This window comes from Microtus oregoni, unplaced genomic scaffold, assembly GCF_018167655.1.
Source record: "Microtus oregoni isolate MIOR12 unplaced genomic scaffold, Mior012 000003F_ref0000135, whole genome shotgun sequence".
Taxonomy (NCBI): domain Eukaryota; kingdom Metazoa; phylum Chordata; class Mammalia; order Rodentia; family Cricetidae; genus Microtus; species Microtus oregoni.
The window spans coordinates 31166679-31192338 of NW_024543062.1; the positions used below are offsets into that span (position 1 = coordinate 31166679).

The 25660-nt window shown below is 43.6% G+C and overlaps 1 protein-coding gene across 12 annotated transcripts in view; it reads left to right on the plus strand.

Moving 5' to 3' along the window:
* The window catches only part of Git2 (GIT ArfGAP 2), a 51217-nt gene that overhangs the window by 12343 nt on the left and 13214 nt on the right, over positions 1-25660 (plus strand). For 3 of the 12 annotated variants that reach the window (XR_005973900.1, XM_041647201.1, XM_041647231.1), the window contains exons 8-15: positions 11372-11417; positions 11538-11543; positions 12441-12492; positions 15363-15435; positions 15677-15774; positions 16700-16811; positions 21300-21442; positions 23053-23202. Coding sequence is in view for 11 of the 12 variants with exons in the window: in XM_041647201.1 (XP_041503135.1) it covers positions 11372-11417; positions 11538-11543; positions 12441-12492; positions 15363-15435; positions 15677-15774; positions 16700-16811; positions 21300-21442; positions 23053-23202 (680 nt within the window). In the remaining variant the exon portion in view is untranslated. The remainder of the gene's footprint in view (positions 1-11371; positions 11418-11537; positions 11544-12440; positions 12493-15362; positions 15436-15676; positions 15775-16699; positions 16812-21299; positions 21443-23052; positions 23203-25660) is intronic. The other 9 variants (XM_041647245.1, XM_041647261.1, XM_041647217.1 and 6 more) reach the window with 7 other exon arrangements.

Below are 25660 nucleotides of genomic sequence, written 5' to 3' on the forward strand. Positions count from 1 at the left end.
TGCTCTCAGCAGTCTAGTCTCTTATCAGTCTCTGTGAGGGACTGAGCCTCCTAAGCTTTCTCTTCCATCTTAGCGGGTTTGTTTGTGCCGTCCTTGTTGGGTCACATTCAGGCAGCCATGTTGGTGAGACTCTATGGGTGTAGCTTCTGACATTTCTAGGAGACATAGTCTGATAGCAAACTCCTAGGTCCTCAGATTCTGATCACATTTCTTCTCCCTCTTCCATAATGATCCCTCAGCCTTAGATGCAAAAGTTGTGATGTAGAGTATCTGTTGGGGCTCTACAACTGTGTCTGTGATTGACTGTGTTTTTCTGCAGTCGTCTCTATTTGTTTCAGAGAGAAGTTTCCTTGAGGGATGAGGACTACACTTATCTGTGGGTACAAAGACAAATATTGAGAACATAGTTAGGGTTTATGCTGGTTTAGTAAAGTGATGGCTGTAGGTTCTACAAGATCCATGACTTCACAATCTCTGGGTAGGTGACGAAGTTTTCCCTCTTGTTGAGAAGATCCTAAGTCCAACTAGAGAACTGTTGGTTACAGCTGTTGGTATGCCTGCCACTTCTGCACCCTTAGGGTTGTAGTGCCATACTGGTAGTTATGGTTCATAGGCATCATAGCTGGGTAGGCTTATTGGTTGTTTTCCTCCTTTGGAATTCTGTTTAGTGGTCTCTATCCTTTTGCCTCTGCCTCCTGAATGCTAGGATTACAGGTGTGTGCCACCATTCCTGCTTGAGATAGCTGCAGTTATGAATAAAAATACAAAGTTGGTCAACTCTTGAATTTGTAGTTTTAAATTTTTTACATTTACTGTGTGTGTGTTTACGTGTGTGTTAGCATGTCAGAGGACACCTTGCATGATCCAGTTCTTTGCATCCACCTTGTGGGTTCTCTAGATAGAACTCAGGTCGTCAGCAGCAAATGGCCTTACTCACAGAACCATCTTGTCAACCGGGGATTTTAGTTTTTAAAACTATTTTCACTCTAGAGAAATATCTGTTTCAAGAATCCCAGAGCAGCCGGGCGGTGGTGGCGCACGCCTTTAATCCCAGCACTCGGGAGGCAGAGGCAGGCAGATATCTGTGAGTTCGAGGCCAGCCTGGTCTACAAGAGCTAGTTCCAGGACAGGAACCAAAAGCTATGGAGAAACCCTGTCTCGAAAATAAAAAAAAAAAAAAATAAAAAAAAAAAAAAAAAAAAGAATCTCAGAGCATAACTGAACCAGAGTTGAACATGCATCATAGTTCTTGAGCGCCGTGGAACTCACAATAGAGGATCAAAGCTAGAGCCCTTAGTTACTAGAAGGATTCAAGGATAGAAACAGTCGTTGACCTTTTAGAACCTCTTCCCTCTGCCGTTTATTCATTCTATTTTCACTCTCATAAGTCTTAAAATCCTTAAGAATCCCACACTGTAAAGAGGGTCGTTCAGGTGAGATCCCCAACTTACAAAGAGCGACTGAAAGTGCCTAAATGTCTGACCATCTGCGTGGGGGAACATGGATTTCTTTTCTTTCCTTTTCTTTTCTTTCTTCTTATATTTTTTGTTTTTTTGTTTTTTGAGACAGGGTTTCTCTGTGTAACAACCCTAGGTGTCCTGGAACTAGCTTTGTAGACATGGTTGCCTCGAACGTACAGAGATTCACCTACCACTGTCTCCCAAGTTCTGAGATTAAAGGCATGCGCCACCACCGCCTGGCTGGATTGCTTTTCTTATGCTGCCTGCTCAGCAGGCAGAGCCCAACCTGCTCTGTTGCCTGGTAAAACCCAAATAACACTTTCCATAGACTTCGAAGAAGGCCCAGAGTCTTATAATACAGTGTTTAGAATATCCTTGATTCCACATAGTGACTCTGTGTATGAAGAGCCAGGAAAACCTCAGGTGATACAAGGAGAAAGCAGATGCTAGGCCTAGGGGCAGCTGGTGGCCAATAGGTAAAGTGGATGAGCTGTCCAGTGACCTGAGTGACCCTGTAACTCACATGACACAGAAGGAGAGAATCAGCTCCCACGAGATGTCCTGTTGGAATTCTCAGAAACATTTTAAAGCTGCCAATAACACTATGCTCTGAAAAGCAGTGGACATTCTTAAAGACACATACACAGAGAAGAACCTAGAAGGAATATTAGAATTGAATTATAGTTGCTAAAAATTTCAAATCCAGATTAGTAGGTTTAATAGCAGGCTGAAAATACTAGAAAAACTATATTAAAAATAGCTAGGTAGTGATATAGCTCAGTAGTAAAGGGATTACTGGCATGCCAAAGGCTCTGGGCTCAGTTCCCAGCACAAGAAAAGGAGAACCAACAGCAGCCTGCCTCAGGGACCTGTGGGTAATACTGAAGAATGGAGGTGGGCACTACATTGATACAGCGCTTGCTTTGCAAGCATCAAGACCTGGGCTTGGTCCTAGGAAGTGTATAAACCAGGCATGTGGTACATGACTATAAGGCCCACCACTGGGCAAGCAGAGGAAGTAGGATCATGGGGGCTTTCTGGTCAGCTGGTCTGACCAGTCAGTGAGTTCCAGGTTTTAGTAAGAGACCCTATCTCAAAAAATAAGGGTGGTGTAGTCATATACATGTATGTATATACATAAGCATGTATGCATGTAAAATAATGATTAAAAAAAAGTCCATGAATTTGAAAGAGCAGAGAGGGCTGTATGAAAGGGCTTAGAGGGAAGAAAGGGAAGGGTAAATGATGTAATTATAATCTTAAAAATAAATAATTTTTAAAAGGAGTAGAAGTGGGGTTTTATACCTTTAAATCTCAGCAGTTGGAGACAGAGGCAGACAGATCTCTGAGTTCAAGGCCAGCCTGGTGTACAGACTGAAGTTGGGACAGCCAGGGTAGAGGGGCTAGAGAGATGGCTCCGAAGTTAGGAGCACTGGATACTCTTGCAGAAGATCTGGATTTGCTTCCTAGTACCCACATGGTGACTCACAACCACCTATAACTCAGGTTCTAGGGGTACAAAGCACTCTTCTGCCCTCTGCAGGCACCAGGAACAAATTGGGACATGTATATACATGCAGGCAAAACACACATATACATACAATAGAATAAATATTAAAGAAGTAAGAATAATAGGTTAGAAAGGCAATTGAAGAAGAGGCAATTGTCAGCCTCTGGACTCTACATGTAGGTGCAGGAAATACTACCAAAATCTAAGTCTGAAAAGATGTAAAGATTCCCGAGACTCATGCCGGGCAGTGGTGCATGCTTTTAATCTTAGAACTCAGGAGGCAGAGCAAGTGGGTCTCTGAGTTTGAAGCCAGCCTGATCTACAAAGCAAGTTTCAGGACAATCTGGACTGGACTGTTACACAGAGAAACCCTGCCTTAAAAGACAAAAAAAAAAAAAGATTCATGAAACTCCAACTTCAAAGAAGGTGAATGCAAAAGAAACCTGGGAAAAAGTACTTCAAAAACATCCAGAACAGTATTTCACACAGCAAAGTTGAATATCCTTTATCTGAAATGCCTAGTACCAGAAATGGTATAGATTTCAGATTTTTCTTAAAAATCTATTTTGGAATATTTTGGTGTAGATTTCTGATGTAGAAATCTGAAGTGCCAAACTTTCTGAGCATCCTATTGTTGCCCTGATGCTCCTCAGAAGTCATGGAGATGAAAGGAAATTAAACGCTATTGTTAAAGTGACAAAAGAGTTGTCTGCCTGGGGGCCTATAGCTAGTAAAGCCTTAACTTTTGCATGCATGAAGACAAGTTAAACACATTGCAAGATGAAGAAAAATCAGATACTCCATTTCTCTAACAGTGGCGCTGGAAAAGGGTCTTGAGGCCATCAGCCTGAACATCAGGATAAGGAGTGCATCAGGAAGTGGACAGTAGCAGAGGAACCCAGCTGCAGATATGCGTGGCAGCTGGCAGTCATGACTATCATGCAGTGTACATCGCTCTGTGTGTGTGTATTGGGCAGTCGCAGCAGGAATGAGAAAGGGTGAAAGAAATACAGTAGCATTCCTACATTTTGTCTGAAGTGGGAAAGGAACATTTCTAAGTACATTGAGAAGTATGGGTAGTGTAGTCCTTAGCACAGCCACACCAAGAAAAAGACAAAGTGGTGTGATCAAAAAGCCTAGAGATAGAGGCTGGAGAGACGGTTCAGAGGTTAAGAACATTGGCTGTTCTTCCAAAAGACCCAGGTTCAATTCCCAGCACCCACAGTTGACTTGCAACCCTCTCCAGTTGCATGGAATCCAGTGCCCTCTTCTGGCCTTTGCAGGTGGTGCTCACACATGGTACAACAGACATACATGCCAGCAAAACACTCATGTATAAAATAAAAATAAGTAAATCTGCCAGGCGGTGGTGGCGCACACCTTTAATCCCAGCACTCGGGAGGCAGAGGCAGGTGGATCTCTGTAAGTTCGAGGCCAGCCTGGTCTACAAGAGCTAGTGCCAGGACAGGCTCCAAAGCTACAGAGAAACCCTGTCTCGGAAAAAACTAAAAAAAAAAAAAAAAAAAAAAAAAAAAAAAAAAAAAAAAGTAAATATTTTTAAAAGATCCTAGAGATAAATTAAAAAATATCAAGCAATACTCAAATAATTGAAAGATCTTGGGCTGGAGAGATGGCTCAGAGGTTAAGAGCACTGATTGCTCTTCCAGAGGTCCTGAGTTCAATTCCCAGCAACCACATGGTGGCTCACAACCATCTATAATGAGATCTGGTGCCCTCTTCTGGCATACAAACATACATGGAAGGAATGTTGTATACATAATAAATAAATAAATCCTTTAAAAAAAAGAAAGAAAGAAAAGGAGCGTGCTAGCTGACCGTGTCGGGATGCTACTGTTAAAAAAAAAAAAAAGATCTTTATTGAAAATATTCAAAAAAAGAAAAGAAAAATGGGGGGGGGGGGACGAAGCTCAAAAATAGAATAAGTGATAAAATGACATAAATCTGGACACGACCTTACTGTTAATGACCAACAGAGCATTTAAAAGCAGTAGTGTACTGTCAGGAAAGGGTTACAGAACGAAAGTTGAGTTGCACACTATATACAAGAAACCAGTTCAATACCATGACTAGGTCAACACCAAAAGGTATATAGAACAGTTGTCCATACAGACTTTGGACCTGTGCCGACATCAGGCTGTCTGTGGGCTTCCCACCCTGAATGAAGCAGATGTGATCTGAGTGGGTCAGAGTAGACCTCAGAACAAAGAAAAATAGCAAAGATCGAGGGGACATGAGACAATGACAGAAGGGCGCACTTCTGCCAAGAAGATACAGCGCTCCAAGTCACATACATGTCAGTAGAACTGAGAGAGAGCCATAGTTGCGGGCTTAGCAGGCAGAGGCACTGGACAGCATGAGTTCCAGCCCCCAGACCCATCTGGCAGAAGGAGAGAACTAATCCTAGAAATTGTCCTCTGACTTTTACATGCATGTCCACATGTACAATGCAAGCAGAGTATTGAACCGGTGGACCTGAGAGGAAGGGCCTTACTGTAGACTCCACACACTGCTTTTGAAGTTATGTATATGGAGTTGGATAGTTGTTTTAAAACAGTAGCATGCTGTAGCCCAGGTTAACCTCACACTCACCACAGTCCTGTCCCAAGTGCTGGAATCACAGGTGTATACTGCCATGCCTGACTCAAAAGTACTTCCAACTAAATAAAAATAAAAATGCAGTGTCAGAATTTGTAGGATTGGATGGACCTGGTGGTGCATGCTGTTAATCCCTGCACATGGGGCACCTGTAAATCCAAAGCCAGCCAGAACTGCATAGTAAGACCCTGTCTCACAATTAGAAAGTGAGAGGGTGGGGTGGGGGAAGACATTCATGGATATATTTAAACAGAGTTTATAGGAGGCTTTATTGCATTAAATACTTGGATTTGAGAAGGTAGCTCTAAAGTTAGTCTTCTCACAGAGGAGCTAGAGATGAACATGTGCACGGCTAACCCAGCACAGGACAGATACAGAAAACAGGGGAAACCAAACATTACCATGGCGGATATGCTTCATAGAAATCAAGAAAGTGGATAGAGGCCTATTAAAAAAAAGGATCTTAATAACACCATTAGTTAATGGCTAATGAAAAGTAGGCGCCAAGGCTGTGGCTTGGCATAGTTCTAGGTACAAAGCTCTGGGCTTGATTGCCAAGCACTAGAAAGCAACAGTAGAAAGATAGTACAACTTTGCAGAAAAATATGACAGCTTAGATAAAATATACTCATTCTTTAAAAGCCACAGACTACCAAAATCCATCTGAGAAAAAGAATATAAATATCTATTCTTAAATGTATATTCGTATACACACATTTCCTCCCTAATCCCTTTTTGCAGTGCTGAGGACCAAACCCAGGGCATCAGGTTTCATGCATGCTAGGCAAACATTCTAATACTTGACTGAGTTTCCAACCCTGAAAATCTGGATTGTTCAAGAATTTGAATTTATACCTCAACATATACCCCAGGTTCAAAAGATAGGAAAAGGGCTGGAGAGATGGCTCAGCAGTTAAGCTCACAAGTTAAGAGCACTGGCCACTCTTCCAGAGGACGGGGGTTCTTTCCCAGCACCCATTTGGCAGCTCACAACCAAGTGGTATTTTGTTTTGTTTAATAATGTATTTAACTTTGTTTTATGTGCATTGGTATTAGATACCCTAGAACTGGAGTTACAGACAGTTGTCAACTGCCATGTGGGTGCTGGGAATTAAACCCCAGTCCTCTGGAAAAATAGCCAGTTCTCTTAACCACCAAGCCAAGCCTTCTTTCCATCCTCTTACCATGTGTAATTCCAGTTCCGAAGGAGTCCACATCCTCTTCTGGCTTCCATGGGCCCCAGGCACAGAAGTGGTATAGATGTATTCAGGCAAAAGACTCACACATAAAAAAGAATAAAACTCTTCAGGAAAGAGAGGAAGAAGAGCAAGACTCCTTCTCAGTACATGTTAGTGGATTAGTGAGACACCAAACCTAGCAAAAGGAAAGAATGGGGTATGGGAGGATCCCAATGAACAGAGACAAGAATCCTTGGCAAATTTTAGCACAGTAAATCTAGAAATGTGTGAAAAGAAAAAAATACAACATAGCCACTGGAACATAACTTACCGGAAGACAGTTAATGTAACTGAAAAGATGGCTCAGTGGTTAAGGGGACCCAGATTCAGGTCCCAGCACCCTCAAGTTGCTTGCATCCTTCAGTGATTCCATTTTCACGGCAATTTGACACTGTCTTCTGACCTTGGGCACACAGGTACCCACATGGTACCCATACACACTCATAGACAAAGCACTCATACACTCAAAAATCTTTTTAAAAGAGAAAATCAGGGCATTAATAGACTACAAGGCAAAACTTATGCAGTAGTCAGTGGCATTTGGCCAAATTCAACATCCATTCATAATTTAGAAAAAAAAATTTGCCGGGCGATGGTGGCGCACGCCTTTAATCCCAGCACTCGGGAGGCAGAGGTAGGCGGATCTCTGTGAGTTCGAGACCAGCCTGGTCTACAGAGCTAGTTCCAGGACAGGCTCCAAAGCCACAGAGAAACCCTGTCTCGAAAAACCAAAAAAAGAAAAAAAATTAGCAAACCAGAAACAGATGGAGCTTGTTTAACTGGTCATGATTGCCCAGAGAACCAACTGCTCTCCTGAGGCCAGTGTCTGTTCTCACCACGCCTACTCAGTGAAAGTCCAGACACCCTACCTCCCATAGAAACTGAAAAAGGAAGAAATAAAACTTTGCCCACTCAAATGAGATAATATCTATGTGGAAAATCCCAAAGAACCTACAAGAAAATTTCTAAAACTAAGAGTATAGGAAGATTACAGAACAAAATCAGCAGCTCCAAATCATATCTCCTTTATTCTTTAGTGTGAGTGCATGTGGTATTGCCTATAGAAGCAACTGCGCTCGGTGTGCACCAAGCTTCACAGCAGTAGAATCTAGGCTGGAGATCCAGGTAAAGGACCTAAAGCTGTAGGCTAAGGAGGGTCTCGTGATCCTGGTTCAAAGTTCCTAGATTTTTGTTTTGTTCGATTAATAATTTGGGTTTTGTCAGAAGCACTCACCTCGCTCGCTTGCTCACTTGGTTTTTTGAGCTTATCTAAGTCCAGTACTAGACTGACATCAGAGTCACATAGGCCTCTTCGTCTTTGCTTGGCTCCTCTAGTTCTGGATTAAGGTATACACCAGCACACCTGGTCTCAAAACCAAAAGAACTAAGAGTGAAAAGTTAAGCAGATATTGAAAGGAAGTATTTGGAGATCACATTTTCTTTCCCTTTTTTCTTTTTTCTTTTCTTTCTTTCTTTTTTTTTCTTTTTTTCTTTTTGGGTTTTTCAAGACAGGGTTTTTCCGTGTAGCCCTGGCTATTCTGGAACTCACTCTGTAGACCAGGATGGCCTGGAACTCTTAGAGATCCGCCTGTCTCCGCCTCCTGAATGCTGGGATTAAAGGTGTAGAACCAACACTGCTGGGTTTGGAAATCATATTTTCACTAAGAATGTGCATCAAGGACACTTAAAAACTAAAGGTCACCTGAGCAGTGCGAGGCTGAGGAAGGATCAGTTCTTTTCCTTTTTTTCTCTTTCATACAGTCCATCCTTGTAGCAGACTTTCTTAGACCGCCAGCCAGCTCCCAAATCATGACATGGAGATATTATTAATTATGAATGCTCAGCCTTATCTTATGCTTGTCTTACTGACTCTTAGAACGTAAATCAGCCTGTTTCTCTTCATCTGCATTTTGTTTCAGGGCTTTTCACCTTTCATTCTGTGTGTCGTTCTGCAGCGCTGGCCCCAGGCCTCTCCCTCCATTTCTTTGCTTTCTCTCTTTCCCCATCCTAGAGTCCTTCTCCTACTTATTCTCTCTGCTCACCAGCCCTCCCTATCCCTCTACTGCCTAGCTCTTGACCATTCAGCTTTTTATTAGACCAATCAGGTGCTTTAGGCAGACAAAGCAATACATCTTTACATAGTTAAAGTAATATTCTGCAACATAAACATAATTCTATTCCACAAAACATCCTGACTGCAGTTTCCCCTCTGTCCACTCTTCCCAGCGCTCCCCCCCTCCAGCCTGTCCTCTCCCGCGAATCCACTCCTCCTCTGTTTCCCTCAGAAAGGAACAGGCCTCCCAGGATATCAAGTCAACGTGGGATAACAAGATACATACAATAAGTCTAGGCACAAATCCTCCTATCAGGGCTAGGTGGGGCAACCCAATAGGAGGAAAAAGTTTAAGAGCAGGCAAAAGAGTCTGAGACACCCCCACTTTTAGGAATTCCACAGAACACCAAGCTAGCAACCATAACACATGCAGAGAACGTAGCGCAGATCAGTACAGGCTCCATGATCCTCACTTTGGTCTCTGTGAGCCCATATGCGCCCTGCTTAGTTGATTCTGTGAGCCATGTTTTCCCCGGTGTCCTTAACCCCTCTGGCTTCTACAGTTCTCCCCTTCTTCTGAGGGATTCCCCAAGCTCCAAGGGGAAGGACCCAATGGAGATCTCCAGTTTGGGCGCTCTCTCTGCCTATTGTTTGGCTGTGGGTCTCTGCATCTGCTCCCATCAGCTGCTGGTGGAAGTTTCTCTGATGACAACTGGGCTAGGCAAGGATAGGTTCTTGCCATACTCTTCACACATACTCCTGCTTTAAGGAATCTGCACGCCTGACTGCACGCAAGAGGAGCCAGCAGTGCTGGTTAAGAATGAGTCAAAGAATGTAGTCATCTTTTCTTAGAAGAATCATTTATTTTTATTATACTTTTGGAAGCAAGTTCTCGAGTAGTCCGTGTGGTGGTGCACACCTTTAATCTCAGCATGTGGGAGACCAAAGCAGGAGGGTCTCATGAGTTCCAGGCGAGCCAGGACTACACTATTTTCTGTCTGAAAGCAGGCCAGGGTGGGAGTGATGAATATTTGCTACTCTTGCAGAGGGCCTGGGTTCCATCCCCAGCACCCATGTGTCGGCTCATAACTGCTTACAACTCCAATTCCAGGAAACCTGTTGACCTTTTGAGCTCTGTGGCCACAAGCCACCCTTGTGGTATGCCAGGAAAACATGGATACACAATAAAAATAAAATTTAAAAAAAAAAAGAAGAAGAAATTAACCAATTTCATTAAATTAGGCAGGTCTCTAATTTGCTGTGTGTTCAAGGATGACCTTGAACTCTGATCATCCTCCTAAGGGCTGGGATTATAGACAAGCAGTACCATGCCCATGTATGTGCAAGAGTATGTGTACACCTGGGCCAGCGTTCTGAAGTCAGTTCTCCCCTCTTTGTTGAGCTTGAGGCTTTCTTGTCTGTGCACTGTACTCCAGCTAGCTGGCTCAGGCGCTTTGAGGCAGTCTCCTGTCTCCATCTCCCACCTCCCTGCATCTGTGCATGCATGTGTGTGTGTGTTTGCCACCACAGCTGAGGCTTGAGTTGTCAGACTTCTACAGCTAGAGGTTTTACCTGCTGAGCAATCTCCCTGGGCTGTGGGCCATTTCCTGCGCCCTGGTGATCAAGACCATCTCAAAGAGATGAAAAAGAGAAAAACAAAACCTGAAGACAGTGTATAAATGGCTAAACACAAACACAAAACAAACAAACAAACAAAAAACCAAGCGCATGAAGATTAGCATCATTAGCCATTACAGAAATGCAAATTAAAACCACAGTGTGATGCTGCCCCAGAACTAGTAGTATAATTTGGGGAAAAATATGTAGCAACTGTAAGTTTCGCACATTGCTGAGGGCAACACTGAGAGAGTGTTTGTCTTTAGGAGACACGGTCTTGCTGTGTAGCTCAGGTGGGTCCCTCTGCCGTAGCTACTGCTGTGCTGTAATTGCAGACATGTGCTTGCTGTTCAGAATATAAAACAGCAGGGCTACTAAATGAATAGCAGCTTCCTCCCAAGTAAGACGCACATTTACCGTGTGCCCCATGCCCAGGCACAAAAACCGCTGAAGTGCTTGCCGTGGTTTGTTCACTGGAATGTGAATCCTTCTTCTAGAAATCTAGGTTAGGGCAGAGCCGCTAGGCAGATAGCAAGGTGGAGTCGCTCTGGGTCTGCATGCAAAGCACCTCTGCCCTCGCCCTGAACTCTCCCAGGCTTAGTGCAGCTCTGCCATCTGCCACCAGGAGCTAGTGGAGCCTCCCTCAGCATTCTTCTGTCGGTTTTTCTGGGGTGAGCTGATCAGCACAGGTTTTCTGCCTAATGATGTCTGGAACTGGTCAGGTTTCAGGGAACTTGTAGCCAATCTCAGAACTTCTCTGTTTTCCCATGATTATGAAAAATGACTAATTGGAAAATTTAAACTGAAAATAAAAAATGGTAGCATTCCTTTATATATCTCAATATTGACATGAGCAAAACTTTGATTTCTGTTTCAGATCACAAAAATGGACAGCACTTTATAATCCCTCAAATGGCAGACAGGTAAGAACCAGTTTATCTGCCCAGCATTGCCTTGGTTTGCAGTATGGAAGTATATTATATTTTGTGTTTAACAGAGCCCATACATTTTTCTCTTTTATGGCTATACACTTTGGAAATAAGACGGCTGTAAGTAAACCACCATGTGAAACTTAACTTGGAAAGAGCACAGATCCCAGAAACACTAATAAGGAGTTGGAGCCAGTAATGCTGTTGCCACTATTTGGCCAGTTGTCCTGGTGTTTGTGTTGATAGGTCATATTCACAGGTATTTCTGTGTCAGAAGAGAAGAGCTGATATTGTTGGCCTATAATAGGGGTTGGCAAACAATTTTGTCAAGGACCAGGAAATATGTTAAGCTGTGTCAGCTGTGAACCCTGTCACAGCTGTCAGCTTCGCCTCTAGAAAGTGTCAGTGAGCTCTTAAGATAACAGGCTGGCTACTGAAACTCGAATTTTTAGATCTTGAGAAATGAATGTTCTTTTTTCCTTCTCTATCCAAAATGTTTAAAAATATAAAAACCATCCTTAGTTCATTAGCTGAGCAAAAAAAGCCCTAGCTTGCTGCCCCCGACCGTCCCAGCCACAGCAGAGGGCCCTGCAGCGCTGGGCCAGTACTGCCAGGGTGATGAACGGACAGACCCTGCTCTTCCAGCCGTGCTCTTGTCTTTCTGGCTTTTCAGTTTCCTTCTCTGTTTTCCTTTTTATTTTGCCTTTATTTTTCCTTTGTGCTGTGGATGGAACTCAGCAGCTCACACATTCTACAAATGTTTTACCACTAAGCCACACCCCAAGGCCTAAAAATCATTCAGTTGTGGGCCAGTGCCTTTCCTTTTAACATTACCTGCCTGCTGGGTTTCAAGGAGTCACTGGCCAAATTGTTCCAGTCTCTTCAATGACTCTTTGGCTACAGAATGCTTGGCTCTGATGCTTCCATGAACCATAATATTTCATCCCTTGGGCATCTTAATCTTATAGAGTTCACAGCTTCTCTTTACTTGCTTAATGGTTTTGTGCATTTCCTTAGCAGCCTGGATGTGTCTGAGTTGGCAAAAGCTGCCAAGAAGAAGCTTCAGTCTGTGAGTATCTCTTCCTGGTGAACCCCAGCATGGAAACACCCTGCTGGTCCCTATTGTCAGTCTGAGTTAGCTCTTGCATCAGATCATTGTTGAATCAGAAGGAGCCTGTCAGGTCTATATGTAGCAATGAAGACCAAAAGCTCTTGAGTATGTCCAAGTCCGCTGACTACTTCAGACGATCTGTGTTCTTCTCTCTTGTATTAAAAATGCACCCCTGCCTGTGGTAGTCGGATATTCAGGGAACTGGAGTGAGTGAGGCGGCCTTCCATGGCATTTCTTCCATTAGTCACGTGGGACAGGAATAGCAGTAGCTGATACTGCCAGGGCAGTGACTTGGTGCATTCATCCACTGGAGTAGCATGGACTCTCTTCCCCGTTGTATGCTATTCCTTAGAGCTTTTTAAATTTACACTTCTGAAAGTTGATGGTCTGGACCTAGGCCTGTCAATCTCATAATCTTTGTATTTGAAGATGCCCTGGAAGAGTGATTTCCTTTTGTCAAGCTCACCAGGTTACCTCTTCTCAGTGCTCCCTGGATCAGAACCAAGATCCCTTGCAGTTTTGGGTTTTTTTGTTTTGTTTTTCGTTTTGTTGTTGTTGTTGGGTTTTTTAATTTTTTTCATTACCTTTAAGGGCCCTTCAGCACAGTGTCACTTCCTGTCTGGCTAGGTATGCATGCACTGTTGGGGTGGCTCTGTGAATCAGCTCTCTGAAACCCCCACTCCAGGACTCTGTTCCTGCTCGTTGTCCTTGCCTAGTTCCCATTCCTCTTAGCCCTTGCCGAGCCTAAGCACCTCTGAGGTGTAGGTACAGTCCAGCCTCCCTGATTCGTGATTTCCCCTCCTTTCCCATTCACAAGAGACCCTTTAGAACCTCATACAGTATCATTAAGTATCACATAAAGAAAATTTATTCTTAATAGTATTAACTGTATCGTGAAATAAATGTGTTTTATGCAATTTGTTTGGTGTCTCTGTGTTCTGTATCTGCAGTTTGTGTGTTTGTGTATTTCAATACCTTTCTTAAGTTCAGGAGGCCATATAGTAAGATGAATGAGATGTCGAGCTTTTTAGGCCACACAGGAGTGTGTGCTTTCCTTTAATTACTAGTCGTCTGTAAGCAAATTTCTGTTATACATAGCAGACAGACAGACAGTCTCCTTCTGACTGTCAGCTAGGCTGGATGCCACAGGAAACCTGAGCTTGACTAACATGGGACAGGCATTAAATAAATACCTCAGACAGAGTTTAATATGCTCTAAAGACCTTAGACTGGGTGTCAGGCTCAACAGCCGAGCTCACCCTCAGCCCTGCAAGCACAGAACCTCCCCTCCAGCAGGGATGCTGGGAAAGAGGGCATCCCAGGGGCTGCTTCTCACAGGTGGCTGCTCTTACCAGTGCCGGGGTAGCATTCACCACCACCACCACCACCTTTCTCGTCTATATGCCCTTCTCTCTCCTTTCATTTCTTCTTCCCCAACTGTGTCTGTCTCATACTCTCACTCTCCTCCCTAGTAAAAAACTGAGGGAAATGGAACAAAAAAATCAATATATTCTTGAATTAGTAAATGTTAACACTTTAAAGTCTTAAGGCCAGTAATGTCTATTGCTCATTTTTTTTTTGTCTATAAAATGGGACAATAGTAAATGCTATCTTCACTGATGGTATTAAACAGGGTGGTATTTGCACCATGTCTAAGAGGCAGGCCCTCAGCGGTGTGGGTTGGTCGTGATGCCATTAGTGATAACAGAACAGCTTGTAGTCCAGTCCTTGGAGGTAGAAACTCGATGATTCTCAAGCATGTTCAGATTCTATTCCTGGCGAGACTGCAGGGTTTGTTTCGAACAGTGAGTGTAATGTGGATTCAGTGGAGAAGCTAAGAGGAGATGGACTCCTCGTCCTCAGTCACCTCGCTGTCTGAACTCAGGCTCAGCATTTTGGTATATTTCCTTCAGTTTTTATTTCCAATTTGTACCTATTTGTATCTCTTTTTTTTTCCTTCTAGAAATTATATGCCAGAATTTCATGCCCTGTTTTTGTTTTTTTTAAACCCGATAGGGTGTTCTAGGCGTTTCCTGTGTTCCTCTGAGGACCCTGTAACCAGTGGTTTTGTTTTGTTTTGTTTTTTTAAAAATGTCGAATTAAAGACCTCTAGGTTCATCTAAGTGACATCCCTGCAAATGTCAGGCACAGCACAGAGTGGCAGTGTGACAAGTTAGCATCTGCCATCAGAGCACAAAGCAATCAGCAGAGAGACCACAGCTTCTGAATGTCAGACTGAGGTGGAAGAGCTGGAGCCTGACTAGGCTTCTCCTGAGCTTCTCCTTTCTCAGCTGGAAAACCTTGGTAGTCTTCCCAGTTCCTGCTGCTCTGTGATTGTATTGTGAGCTGTGCCCCTCGGTGCCCTGATGAACCACAGCATTAATAAGGAAGCTCAGCTCTTGTGTTGTAGTCAGCCAGGAAAGCGAGCTGAGCGCGCTGTGCAGCAGGCGCTCGCCCACTGCTGACAGTGTGGCTGTCTAACCACTGCGCTCAGCAGTCATCCCCACCGGAGGGTTCACTTCTTTATCCCACCAGGGATTTAGGACCCATTCCTTTTGGGAGAGCAGACAAAAGTTTTCAGGACAGCAAAGACTAGGGTGCTGGCTAGCACAGTCAGAGCAGAGTGGGAGCCTGTCTTGCCTCTTTGCCTCTGTTGTAGAATAGGGCCTACGAGAGGCAGCTGCTGCTAACAGGGAAATGGTAACGGCAGGCATTCCCTAGGCACTGGCGTTGAATAAGACACTGAAATAAAGGGTGACTGCATGCGTCACAGGAATCCTCCTGGTGTTAATTGTTGTCCCTTGTGTTCCTGATATTTTTACTTTCAGCTAAGTAATCATTTGTTTGAAGAACTTGCCATGGATGTGTACGATGAAGTTGACAGGCGAGAGACTGATGCAGGTGACTTAACATGCAGCTTTACTAAGCTTCTGTTCTCAGTGGGAGGTGGCAAGCTGCCAGCCTGTGTTTTACTTGCCCAGTTGCTACTGTCCTCATAACCCATGTGTTGACATGTACTTTTGTGTGTGTTGGCTTCGGAGTGTGCTTCCCCGAGTCTCCCTTATAGTGTGTGAGCCATGCCTCCCAGTGGAGCTCTACAGGTGTGATAAGATTCTGTCTCTGGCTCTTTTCCTCCGGCTAGTTTGGCTTGCCACGCAAAACCACAGCACCCTGGTAACCGAGACAACAGTCGTCCCCTTTCTTCCGGTCAATCCTGAGTACTCCTCAACACGAAACCAGGCAAGTGGCTTAGTGTGAAAAGTTAATATTATTTGGGAAATGACGGATGTGGTATTTATAGTATCCTGTATACACTTAAATAGACAACTTGAGAATGAATAAGAAAAGCATATATGAACAGGAAAATACAAATAACTCACAAACATGAATGGAAGTGATAAAGATAGTAAAGGACACTCTAGGACTCTGACAAGATTGTGAGCGACTGCGGATAAGACAGGCAGCTTGTTGGCTCCTTGTGTGATCTCAGTGCTTAGGAAGCTGGGACAAGAGGACCTCAAGCTTGACGCCAGCCTGGGCAACATAGCAAGACTGTGAAAGATGGGGGAGAGGAGTGGAGAGAAGAAGGGAGGAAAATTGTTTACTAGTTAATCAGAAGCCTTAAATTTATGTAAATCTTTGTACCAAGGAATTTTCATTTAAGAATATTTCCCCCCAAAAGCAGTTTTATATGTGTGTGTTGTGTATAACAATAGAACATTAAAAGGAGCCTATTTCAGACAGAGGAGTGAGAAAATGAGGTTCTAGTTCCAGCTAACCACTGTCTGAAGGAATGAAACCCACATCCAGGCTATAAGCTTATCTTTAAATGTGGAAATTTCCCTTCGGATTCACTTTTCACTCAGCTCAAAATTAAATCATTCATAACAAAACTACGTTTTTATATTCTGATAGTGCTGGAAATTGAACCCAGGACCTCATGTGCTAGTCAAGTGTTCCAGCAGTGAGCTACACATCTGCCAGAACCATTTTATTTTAATTCATAATAGCAAATACTGATGTCTGTTGGAGAATGATGGTGACTGAGTTAATGTGATGGAGCTAGAAAACCCTTGCATAAATCTAACAGTCTTGGACATCTGCTGTCACTATTGATGCTTATATTTTTACATTGGAGACTTTCCCATTATTTTCTCCCCCTTAGGGCAGACAGAAATTAGCTCGGTTTAATGCCCATGAATTTGCTACGCTGGTCATCGACATCCTCAGTGACGCCAAGAGGAGACAGCAGAGCAGTCCTCTGTCCAGGTCAAAAGGCAAGTGTCCATTTCTGAGTGTGTACCTGGGCCTTGTGAGGCACAGTGTTCAGTCCAGAGCTGGGGTGATAGGCAGTCACAATACAGCTCAGGGTTCAGTCTAAAGCTGAAGATGCTCATAAGTGTTACCTAGCCATTCTGAGAGTTTGTTGCTATTATGACAGAAAGGTACCTGTTGGAGCCCTGGTGAATAGAGTACTTCAAAGTTATCAAGTATTCCAGGTGATACAGCATATCAGAGTACCTCTGTGTTACAATTTCCTCAGATTTCCACATCCCAAACAGCTTCAAGATTGCTGACTGAGATGGTCCAACCTCACAGACTACCCCAGTGAGAACTTGATCATTATTCTGATTTTCTCATGGTCCCACAAAGAAACTAGTGCCCCTAGACAACAGGAATCAATCTAAAGAATGATGCCCACATTCGCAAGAGGTGAACTGTGGATAGATTTGCATTGTTTGGTGGGCTATAGGTGTTGCCATCATTGGGGGGGGGTTGTTAAAATTTTTATTAATCATGGTCAGGAAAAAAAGCTAAACAAAGGAGCTAGATTCAAAGATCTCTTTCTAAAAGGAAGAGGGGGATACAGTATAAAATGATGAGATAAAAGGGTGGTTTGCCAAGTCTACTTTTGAAAAGCTATTAACCGGGCTGGAGAGATGGCTCAGTGGTTAAGAGCATTGCCTGCTCTTCCCAAGGTCCTGAGTTCAATTCCCAGCAACCACATGGTGGCTCACAACCATCTGTAATGAGGTCTGGTGCCCTCTTCTGGCCTGCAGGCATACGTGCAGACAGAACATTGTGCAGACAGAACATTGTATACATAATAAAGAAAGAAAGAAAGAAAGGAAAGAAAGAAAGAAAGACAGACTATACTTTTAAAAAAAGAAAGAAAAGCTATTAACCTCAAATATTTTACATTGATACAGTTTTTTTGATAGAAAAGTTAGTTTGTGATACTACTTGTATGTTTCTACTCTTGTTTAGGGTAGCGTATGTATGAAACTCATTCAAAAATGTGATGTATAATTAAATGCAGGTTAGTAAGTCATCTAAAGGAATCAAACTTGTCATATTAGATATGTTTTTAAGGATCAATGGGTATATTTAGACAGATGGACGGTCTTATAACACTTCAAAAATCAATAAGATAATGAAATTTAAAATGTTTTACTAACATAATGCTTTTCATGGCACTGAGATACATATGCTCATGACAGCACCAGTCTACTTGAAAAAAGGATGATGGGCATTGATGGACCTCCATATGGAGTTTGCTTTCTTTGTAGCAAAAACTAGCCAAATACAAATAGACTAGATATTGTAACTGTAGTACTTACTTGATAACTGTTTTGTTGCATATAGTGTTACTATGTTAAAGTTAAAACCTTTTTATTTACACAAAAGGGGGCAAATTGTGGAACAGTCTTTCTGTATGACACTGAAGATGTGTTGCTTTTATTGGCTTAATAACAAGCTAAATGGCAGGGAGAGGTTAGGCAGGACTTGTGGAAGAGGGAGAGAGCTCGCTGTGATAAAGGGTGCAGTCACCAGGAAAAGCAGGGAAAGACAATATGCATATGCCATGCTGAAAAAAGTTACCACCACATAGTACAGCATAAATAAAATAAAAAAAGGGTTAGTTTAAGTTTTAAGAACTTCTTAGAGACAATCCTAAGCTAACCATTTCTAGTTACTAATCAGTCTCTGTGTGGTTATTCAGAAGCTTGCCCACAGGACAAACATGTCTGCCTACAATATAGAGTATGTTTTGATAAATATAAAATAATATGATTCATGAGGTTTTATGAAACAACCTTGCTGTTATTTTGTTCCTCTTCCCTCTTCAAGTTCTGTATTTTTCTCTTACTAATAAAACTTTTATCAAAAAATTATCAAATATTATTCAGACTTATATGTGATTTTTTCATGATCACTTATTTCCCCATAAAATTGGCACCTTGAAAGTAACACAAAAGTCTAACTTAAATTTTTCAAAGGACATAAATAAGAAAGGTTCTTGATTACAGTTATATTTCCCCTGCTGTCACTTTTCAAGCCCCTCTGCGCTACATAATTAGAGTTTGCAGCTGTAAACTTTGCATTTCTGTGGCCAGGAGCACTGTGATGAGATGCAGAGCACGCTGAGCATCCGTCTCACAATGATTCCTCCACGTCCTGTCTGCAGACACTGGAGCCCACTTCCTCTGCAGCCAGCCCAAAACTCTAGGCTCGATTTTTCTATGTACAGAAAATTTGAGTCACTTAAACAAGATATTTATGCTGTAAAAATTAAGGTTCCATTCAATATCACATTCCCCAAAGGCAGGCAATAAACTGACAATAATTTGTGCTCCTTCTTGGTTGTTCAAGAATTTGGTTCTATCAGTTCAACCAAGAATAAAGACTCTGGGAAGGTGTGTTAGATCGGTGAAGGCACAGTCTGGAGAGTACAGGAATCTGGGAAGGTGCGTTAGATCGGTGAAGGCGCAGTCTGGAGAGTACAGGAATCTGGGAAGGTGCGTTAGATTGGTGAAGGCGCAGACTGGAGTGTCTGCAGGAACCAGAAACCTCAGAATAAGCCTACTCTTAAAGAGAACTGGTGAGATGTTTCATGTATGTTGTATATAAAAACATTAGAAACAGCTAAATAATAAATCCTACAGAAACAACCATATGAGAAGTACACAAACACTTTCCAGAAATACTTAGCAGTGTGAAGTGAAACAATACCTTCTTTAAGGTTTGGTGTAGTCTCGATCTTGTAAGGGAAGTGTATTTGTATAGATGGCTGTGCCCAAAGCACATCCATGCAGAGGTTGAGCCTTATACCTTCCTGCTTCTGTGTTTCCCTTCTCATACTGTGTAAGTGCCTTTCACAGTGCCATGCTTGTCCACTTTCTCATACTTTTTGTTGAAAAAAATGACTCCAAGCACAGTGGGGAAGGTGTTGAGTGATGCCCTGAGTGTGAAGAGGCGGAAAAGGGGCAGAGGGGAAGGTGTGTGTTTGATGAGCGTCTTCCTCACATGACTTGAAGTATGCTCCTGGCCTCAAACTGTGGTCATGAATCTGCTGTGTGTTTGACAGAAGTATGTAAAACAAGGCTGTGTGTTGACTGGCTCATGAAAATGCTGTGGCCAGTGGCTCTCTGGAACTGTAGACCTCTGTCTCCTCTAAGAACCTCAGTGACAAATTTTTAGAATATATTCACTGAGAATAACAAGACTGTGGTGTACATACATACATAGATGACTAGAGAGAAGCGGGCCAGCTTATCACAGAGACTGCTGTTATCCCCTCCGTCACTCATAGTGTCTCCATCCCTATAGTCAGATTCATCTTAAAAATTAAAATGGCAGCTGTTCCTCTTAAGCCAGAATTCACCTCCAGATGAATCTGCCTATAAGACAGCATTAGAAATTAGAGCGTATATTGAATTGCCCCAAATAAAGCACAAACTTAGGTGGTTTGTGAGCTTTTATTCTAAATGTGTCAGAGCCTGTGAGTCACTGTTCCTCCCCTGTGAAAAAGACATGACTGATGTGTCCACGCATGTCCGCTAGGTCCACTCTTGTCTGTTGGATTCAGATGACATAACGCTACTGTTCCTGTTTTTTGGGCACCTGATTTCCAGGCTGTGTGCTTTCAAGGTTTTTGTTTGTTTTCGAGGCCTGGTCTCTCTGTGTAACTTTGGCGGTCCTGGAACTCTCTGTGTAGATGAGGCTGACCTCTAACCTACAGAAATCACCTGCCCCTGCTTCACTGGTGCTGCGATTAAAAGCAAGCGTCAGCACGCCTGGCTCCTTTCTGTTTAACTTGCCATTCCTTATACAAGTGTCACAAGTATCGTCCAGTTGCATCACTTCATCTTGGCTTTAGCTGTGAAGCTGTGCTCCATGTATGCAAACCTGAGGCTTATCGCCTCAGTCTGGCTGCCCCAGAGTTTGTCCAGCCACGCAGCTGAATCAGGGACTCATTATTGTTATTATTATCTCATACATTATATCCCAACCACAGTTTCTCTCCCTCACCTCAGTTTCTTCCCTACCCGTCCCCTTTCCTTCAGATCCAACCTCATTCTGTCTCCCCTCAGAAAAGAGCAAGCTTCCCAGGGGCATTAACCAAACATGGCATAACAAACCACAAAAAGACCTGGCACATACCATCTCATCAAAGCTGAATGAGGCAGCCCAGTAGGAAGAAAAGGGTCCCACAAGCAGGCAAAAGAGTCAGAAACATCCCCCACTCCCACTGTTAGGAGTCCCACAAGAACACCAGACCTAGATCAGACCCTACCGGCTTAGATCAGGGACTCTTGACCTTCTCTGTGTAGCTGTCCGTTGAGCTTCTTACTTCCTGTTACCCCTCTGTGGGTGAGAATATAACCTATTATTTGTGCCATTTTCTTCCAATCCTAAAAGTTTTTTTAGAAGGAAAAAATATATTTTAAGTCTAAAATAGTTTTCTTCTTCTGTACCTCCAGATAATGTGGAACTCATATTGAGAACTGTTAGTAACCAGCACAGCACTGAGAGCCAGGACAATGACCAGCCAGACTATGACAGTGTGGCATCGGACGAAGACACAGACATGGAAACCAGAGCAAGCAAGGCAAACCGGCAGAAGGTGAGAGGGCAGACACATAGGACAGACGTGTGTCTCTTAAACATGTTCTCCCACTGGGGCTAGCGCTGAATGGCACAGTGCTTGCCGAATATGAGCAAGGCCCTGCATTCAATTCCCAGCACCACCAGAAAAAGCCACATACACATGCAAAAAAAAAAAAAAAAAAAAAAAAAACCTTGCCTGCAAAGTTGTGAGGGTTAGCCCCTTCGAAGGCACTATGGATGGAACTGGGTTTCCTGCTACCTCAGGCCAAGCAGATAAAAATGTTTTTTGTCCCTGAGCAAATGAAGAGTCAGTCTGTTGGTGTCATGGCTATTCGTGGGACATGAACAGAGGCTTTTATACACTCAGATTTTAGAGTGGCTTCTCTGTGTGCTCTTCTCCCATTGAGGGTCATCTCCTGTCCCCAGAAGATGTCACTGATGGGGAAGTGGGACGGTGACAGTAAAGTTCACACCAGCAGGTGGTGTTCCTCATAAAGAGATAGCGAGAGAGCCTCTAGACAGTTCAGGAAGGGAAGTCTGGGCAGACAGAAGGGACAGCCAGGGCCTCAGGAGAAGGCTAGTCATGAGTAGAAACAACCTAAAAGTCACACACAGCGTAGAGGTATGATGCCACATTGGAGGACTGAGGCCTAGAGGGCAGGCAAAGCCCAGGAGTTTGAAGTTGGAGGGCTGCTGAAAATATGCAAAGGGCTGACCACAGAGCTGCCTAAGGGCCTGGGCCAGAAGACCCAGAGGGAGAGACTGAGGCACTGCACTGTGAACATGAGAGAAGGCCTCTCCCAACTACAGGCTGCCCCAGGACTGACCCACAGAGGCACTCCCCAGACCCTAGAAAATAAGACAGAGCTCCGGAGGCATTAAGCAGGGAGATGGACTTAGAGATGTGTCTAGCATCTGCTTCCCCGTGCTAGCAGAAGGGGCACCAGTTCGCTCAATGAAAGCTAAGATTACCACACCCTCAGGGCTAGACCCTCCATTGAATGATTAGGTTCCCACCTCTCCTTCCAAACATCTGCTCCCCAAATGAGCTCCACTGCTGGTTGGAAGCTTCTCCAGACATTCTCACTGATGCCCTCCGCTCCTCAAACACTACTTACAGCTCACCCCAGCTCCTTAATGTGTAGTCCAGTCCAGCTTTTGCACCCTCCCCTGCTCCACTGTATCTGTTTCCACAGCACTAATCACCTGCAGTGCTACTATGTACTAGATGCTAGTTATCCCCGCTATGCTGCTGGAACATAAACACCATGGAAGCAGCAGTCTTTGCTTATTTTCTGTACTGATATATCCCATTCACTGGTAATTGCTTGATGCTCAATAAATAGTATGGAATGAATGAATTCTTGAAAAAATAATTTTTTAAATTAGTATGGAAAATGTATGCAAGTCAGGACAAGCATTAGGCAGTCAGTGTCATATAGGTTTGCAGCTCCCTGCCTGCTCCTTTAGGAAACTCTGGCTTTAAAATTTCAGAAGTACTGTAGTGCCCCTGCTTCTCATTTGGTTTGCAATTCAGCTGGCATGGCCAGAGATTGAAATTCTTTAGCTGTTAGTCTTTAACATTATCATCTGAGATTGTGAACATTTTCCCCAATTTATTTTTAGAGCCTAGATTCAGATTTATCAGATGGACCAGTCACTGTGCAGGAGTTTATGGAGGTCAAAAGCGCCCTAGTGGCTTCTGAGGCCAAGATACAGCAGCTAATGAAGGTGAATAACAACTTGAGTGACGAGCTGAGAATTATGCAGAAAAAGGTAACATGTCAATAAATGCCAGGATGGTTGACTCGCTGATCCCAGAGCAGAAGGGAGAATCCTAGTCACCATGATTGTGGTCAGAGGGAAGAAAACCATTTACTGTTACAGACCTAGAAATACTGGGGCCAAGCTGTCTTTTTGAAAGCAGGATGTGTATGGCTATTTGAAATGAAATACTTCTGATTAGAAATGTATCCAGAGTAGGACCAGGGTTTGTAGCTCAGTGGTAGAGCGTCTGCCTAGCATGCATAAGGCCCTGGGTTCAATTTTCATGTTTGGCGGTGTGTGCTTCTATATGCATTGTTTGCATCTGAAAAAATGCATTCAGAGATCTACTTAAAAGACCTAACAAGCCGGGCGATGGTGGCGCACGCCTTTAATCCCAGCACTCGGGAGGCAGAGGCAGGCGGATCTCTGTGAGTTCGAGGCCAGCCTGGTCTACAAGAGCTAGTTCCAGGACAGGCTCCAAAGCCACAGAGAAACCCTGTCTCGAAAAACCAAAAAAAAAAAAAAAAAAAAAAAAAGACCTAACAAATGTATAAGTCGGCGTAGCTTTGCCCTGTCCTGGGCTTCCTGAGAATCTGGAAGCTACTTCCTGGATGTGATTCCCTGCTGCCCTCCCAACCCCATTACTGATTCTAAAGATTAATCACACCGTTCAGACAAAGAAGGCCAAAGAATGTGCTTATCAGCATGGAGGTGGCCCCAGCCTGTACTGCCAAGGATAGGAATGTCTACAGGTCACTCAGCCCCCATGACCATCTAGGTAGCACACAGCAAGACCAACAGTCCAAGAGCCCTTTGCTGAAACATGCAAGACCTGTATTTCCTCCACTTTTTGAAAACATAAAGATGTAGTTTAATGCAGTCATCACAAATCATTTTCTTGGAGTGATTTTTTCCCCCTGCACCTTGCCTTTGTAGGTCACTCTGCCAAACATCACCTTTTTTCTGTAGCTCTCCTTTCAGTGTCCACAGAGTTTTCAGATGGTGCCGGGAGATGACTCAGTGGGTAAAACATTGCCAAGGTGAAGACAGAAGTTCAGACTCCCAGAACCCATGTGAAAAACCAGGGCACAGTGGTCCACCTTCAGTGGCCAAGCAACAAAAGCAGGGTTTGGTTCTTCAGAGCAAGCTGCTAGCCAGACTAGACAGAACAGTGAGCTCCATGTTCAGTGAGAAACCTTTTCTCCATATATAAGAGAGAGTGCGACTGAGGAAGGTACCCACACATATGCACACACGTGTGCAAAGAAATTGCCAAGGAAAACTAAAGTTGGCTGGCAAGATGGCTCAGCAGGTAAAGGAACTTACTGCAGCAGCCTGACACCTGCATACCAGTCCCAGTACCCTCTAAAGGCTGGAGAGAACTCCACCAAACTGTCCTCTGACCACACGACTCACATGCCACACACATGCACACACGATGATTGCTTTAACTTCTAGAGGTGACCCATGTCTCTCAAAGCAGATGTCTTAAGTTTCTTTAGGAAGTGGAGAGCAAAGACTAGAGAGATGGCTTATCGGGTAAGGAAGGCACTTGCCACCACGCCTGATGTCCTGAGTTCAGTCCCCCAAACACACATGGTGGAAGGAAAAGCCCAACTTCCCAACCTCTATATGTGTGTTATGTTGTGCACTCACCTGGACACATACACGTACACACAAAGAAATAAATAGAAATTTTTAAATGGAAATGTTGAACAGGGCCATTGTTCATTGATTATTTCTTCAATTTTTACAAATGCTTTTGGTTTCTAAAACTATTGAATTATTTATAACTTTTTATTTCCTGCCATATTTTTCCCAGAGTCCTGCCATTTTTTTCCCAGAGTGTAGCCTGATTTTTTTGTTTTTTTTTTGTTCTTGTTTCTCGGGACAGGATTTCACTGTGTTGTATATCCCTGGCTGTCCTGGATCTCACTCTTTAGACCAGGCTGATCTGTGGATTCACAGAGGTCCACCTGCGTCTACCTCCCAAGCGCTGGGATTAAAGGCGTGTCCCACCACTGCCTGGCTGCCTGCTTCTTATAAAGATAAACATGGATAAAGTTTATCTAAGGGCATCTTCTCTGTAAAAATGAGGTGTTTTTTTTTTTTAATTTGACACAGCCTTGTAATCTGTCCACTTCAGACTTTGAAGCTGAAGAATAACAAGTTCAAAGACTCTTTGGGTTAAGAACTAGGTCAAGGCCAGCCTGAGAAACCTGGACTCTGTCTCAGTGTGCCAGGGCTGCGGCTCTGCTCGAGGCCCTGGATTAAATTCCCTGTGTGAGGGGCTGGGTGATTGAAACCAGGGACTTGTGCTCATCTCAGAAGACAATTGAGCAGAATCCAGACTGAATGTTTCAGAGGGAGCCACAGTGTTGAGAGAGTTTCTAATTTCATAGTCTAGTCTGAGAAGCTACGCTGGGCTTTTAACTTAGGCAGACACATGAGCCCTGCACTCAGGGAC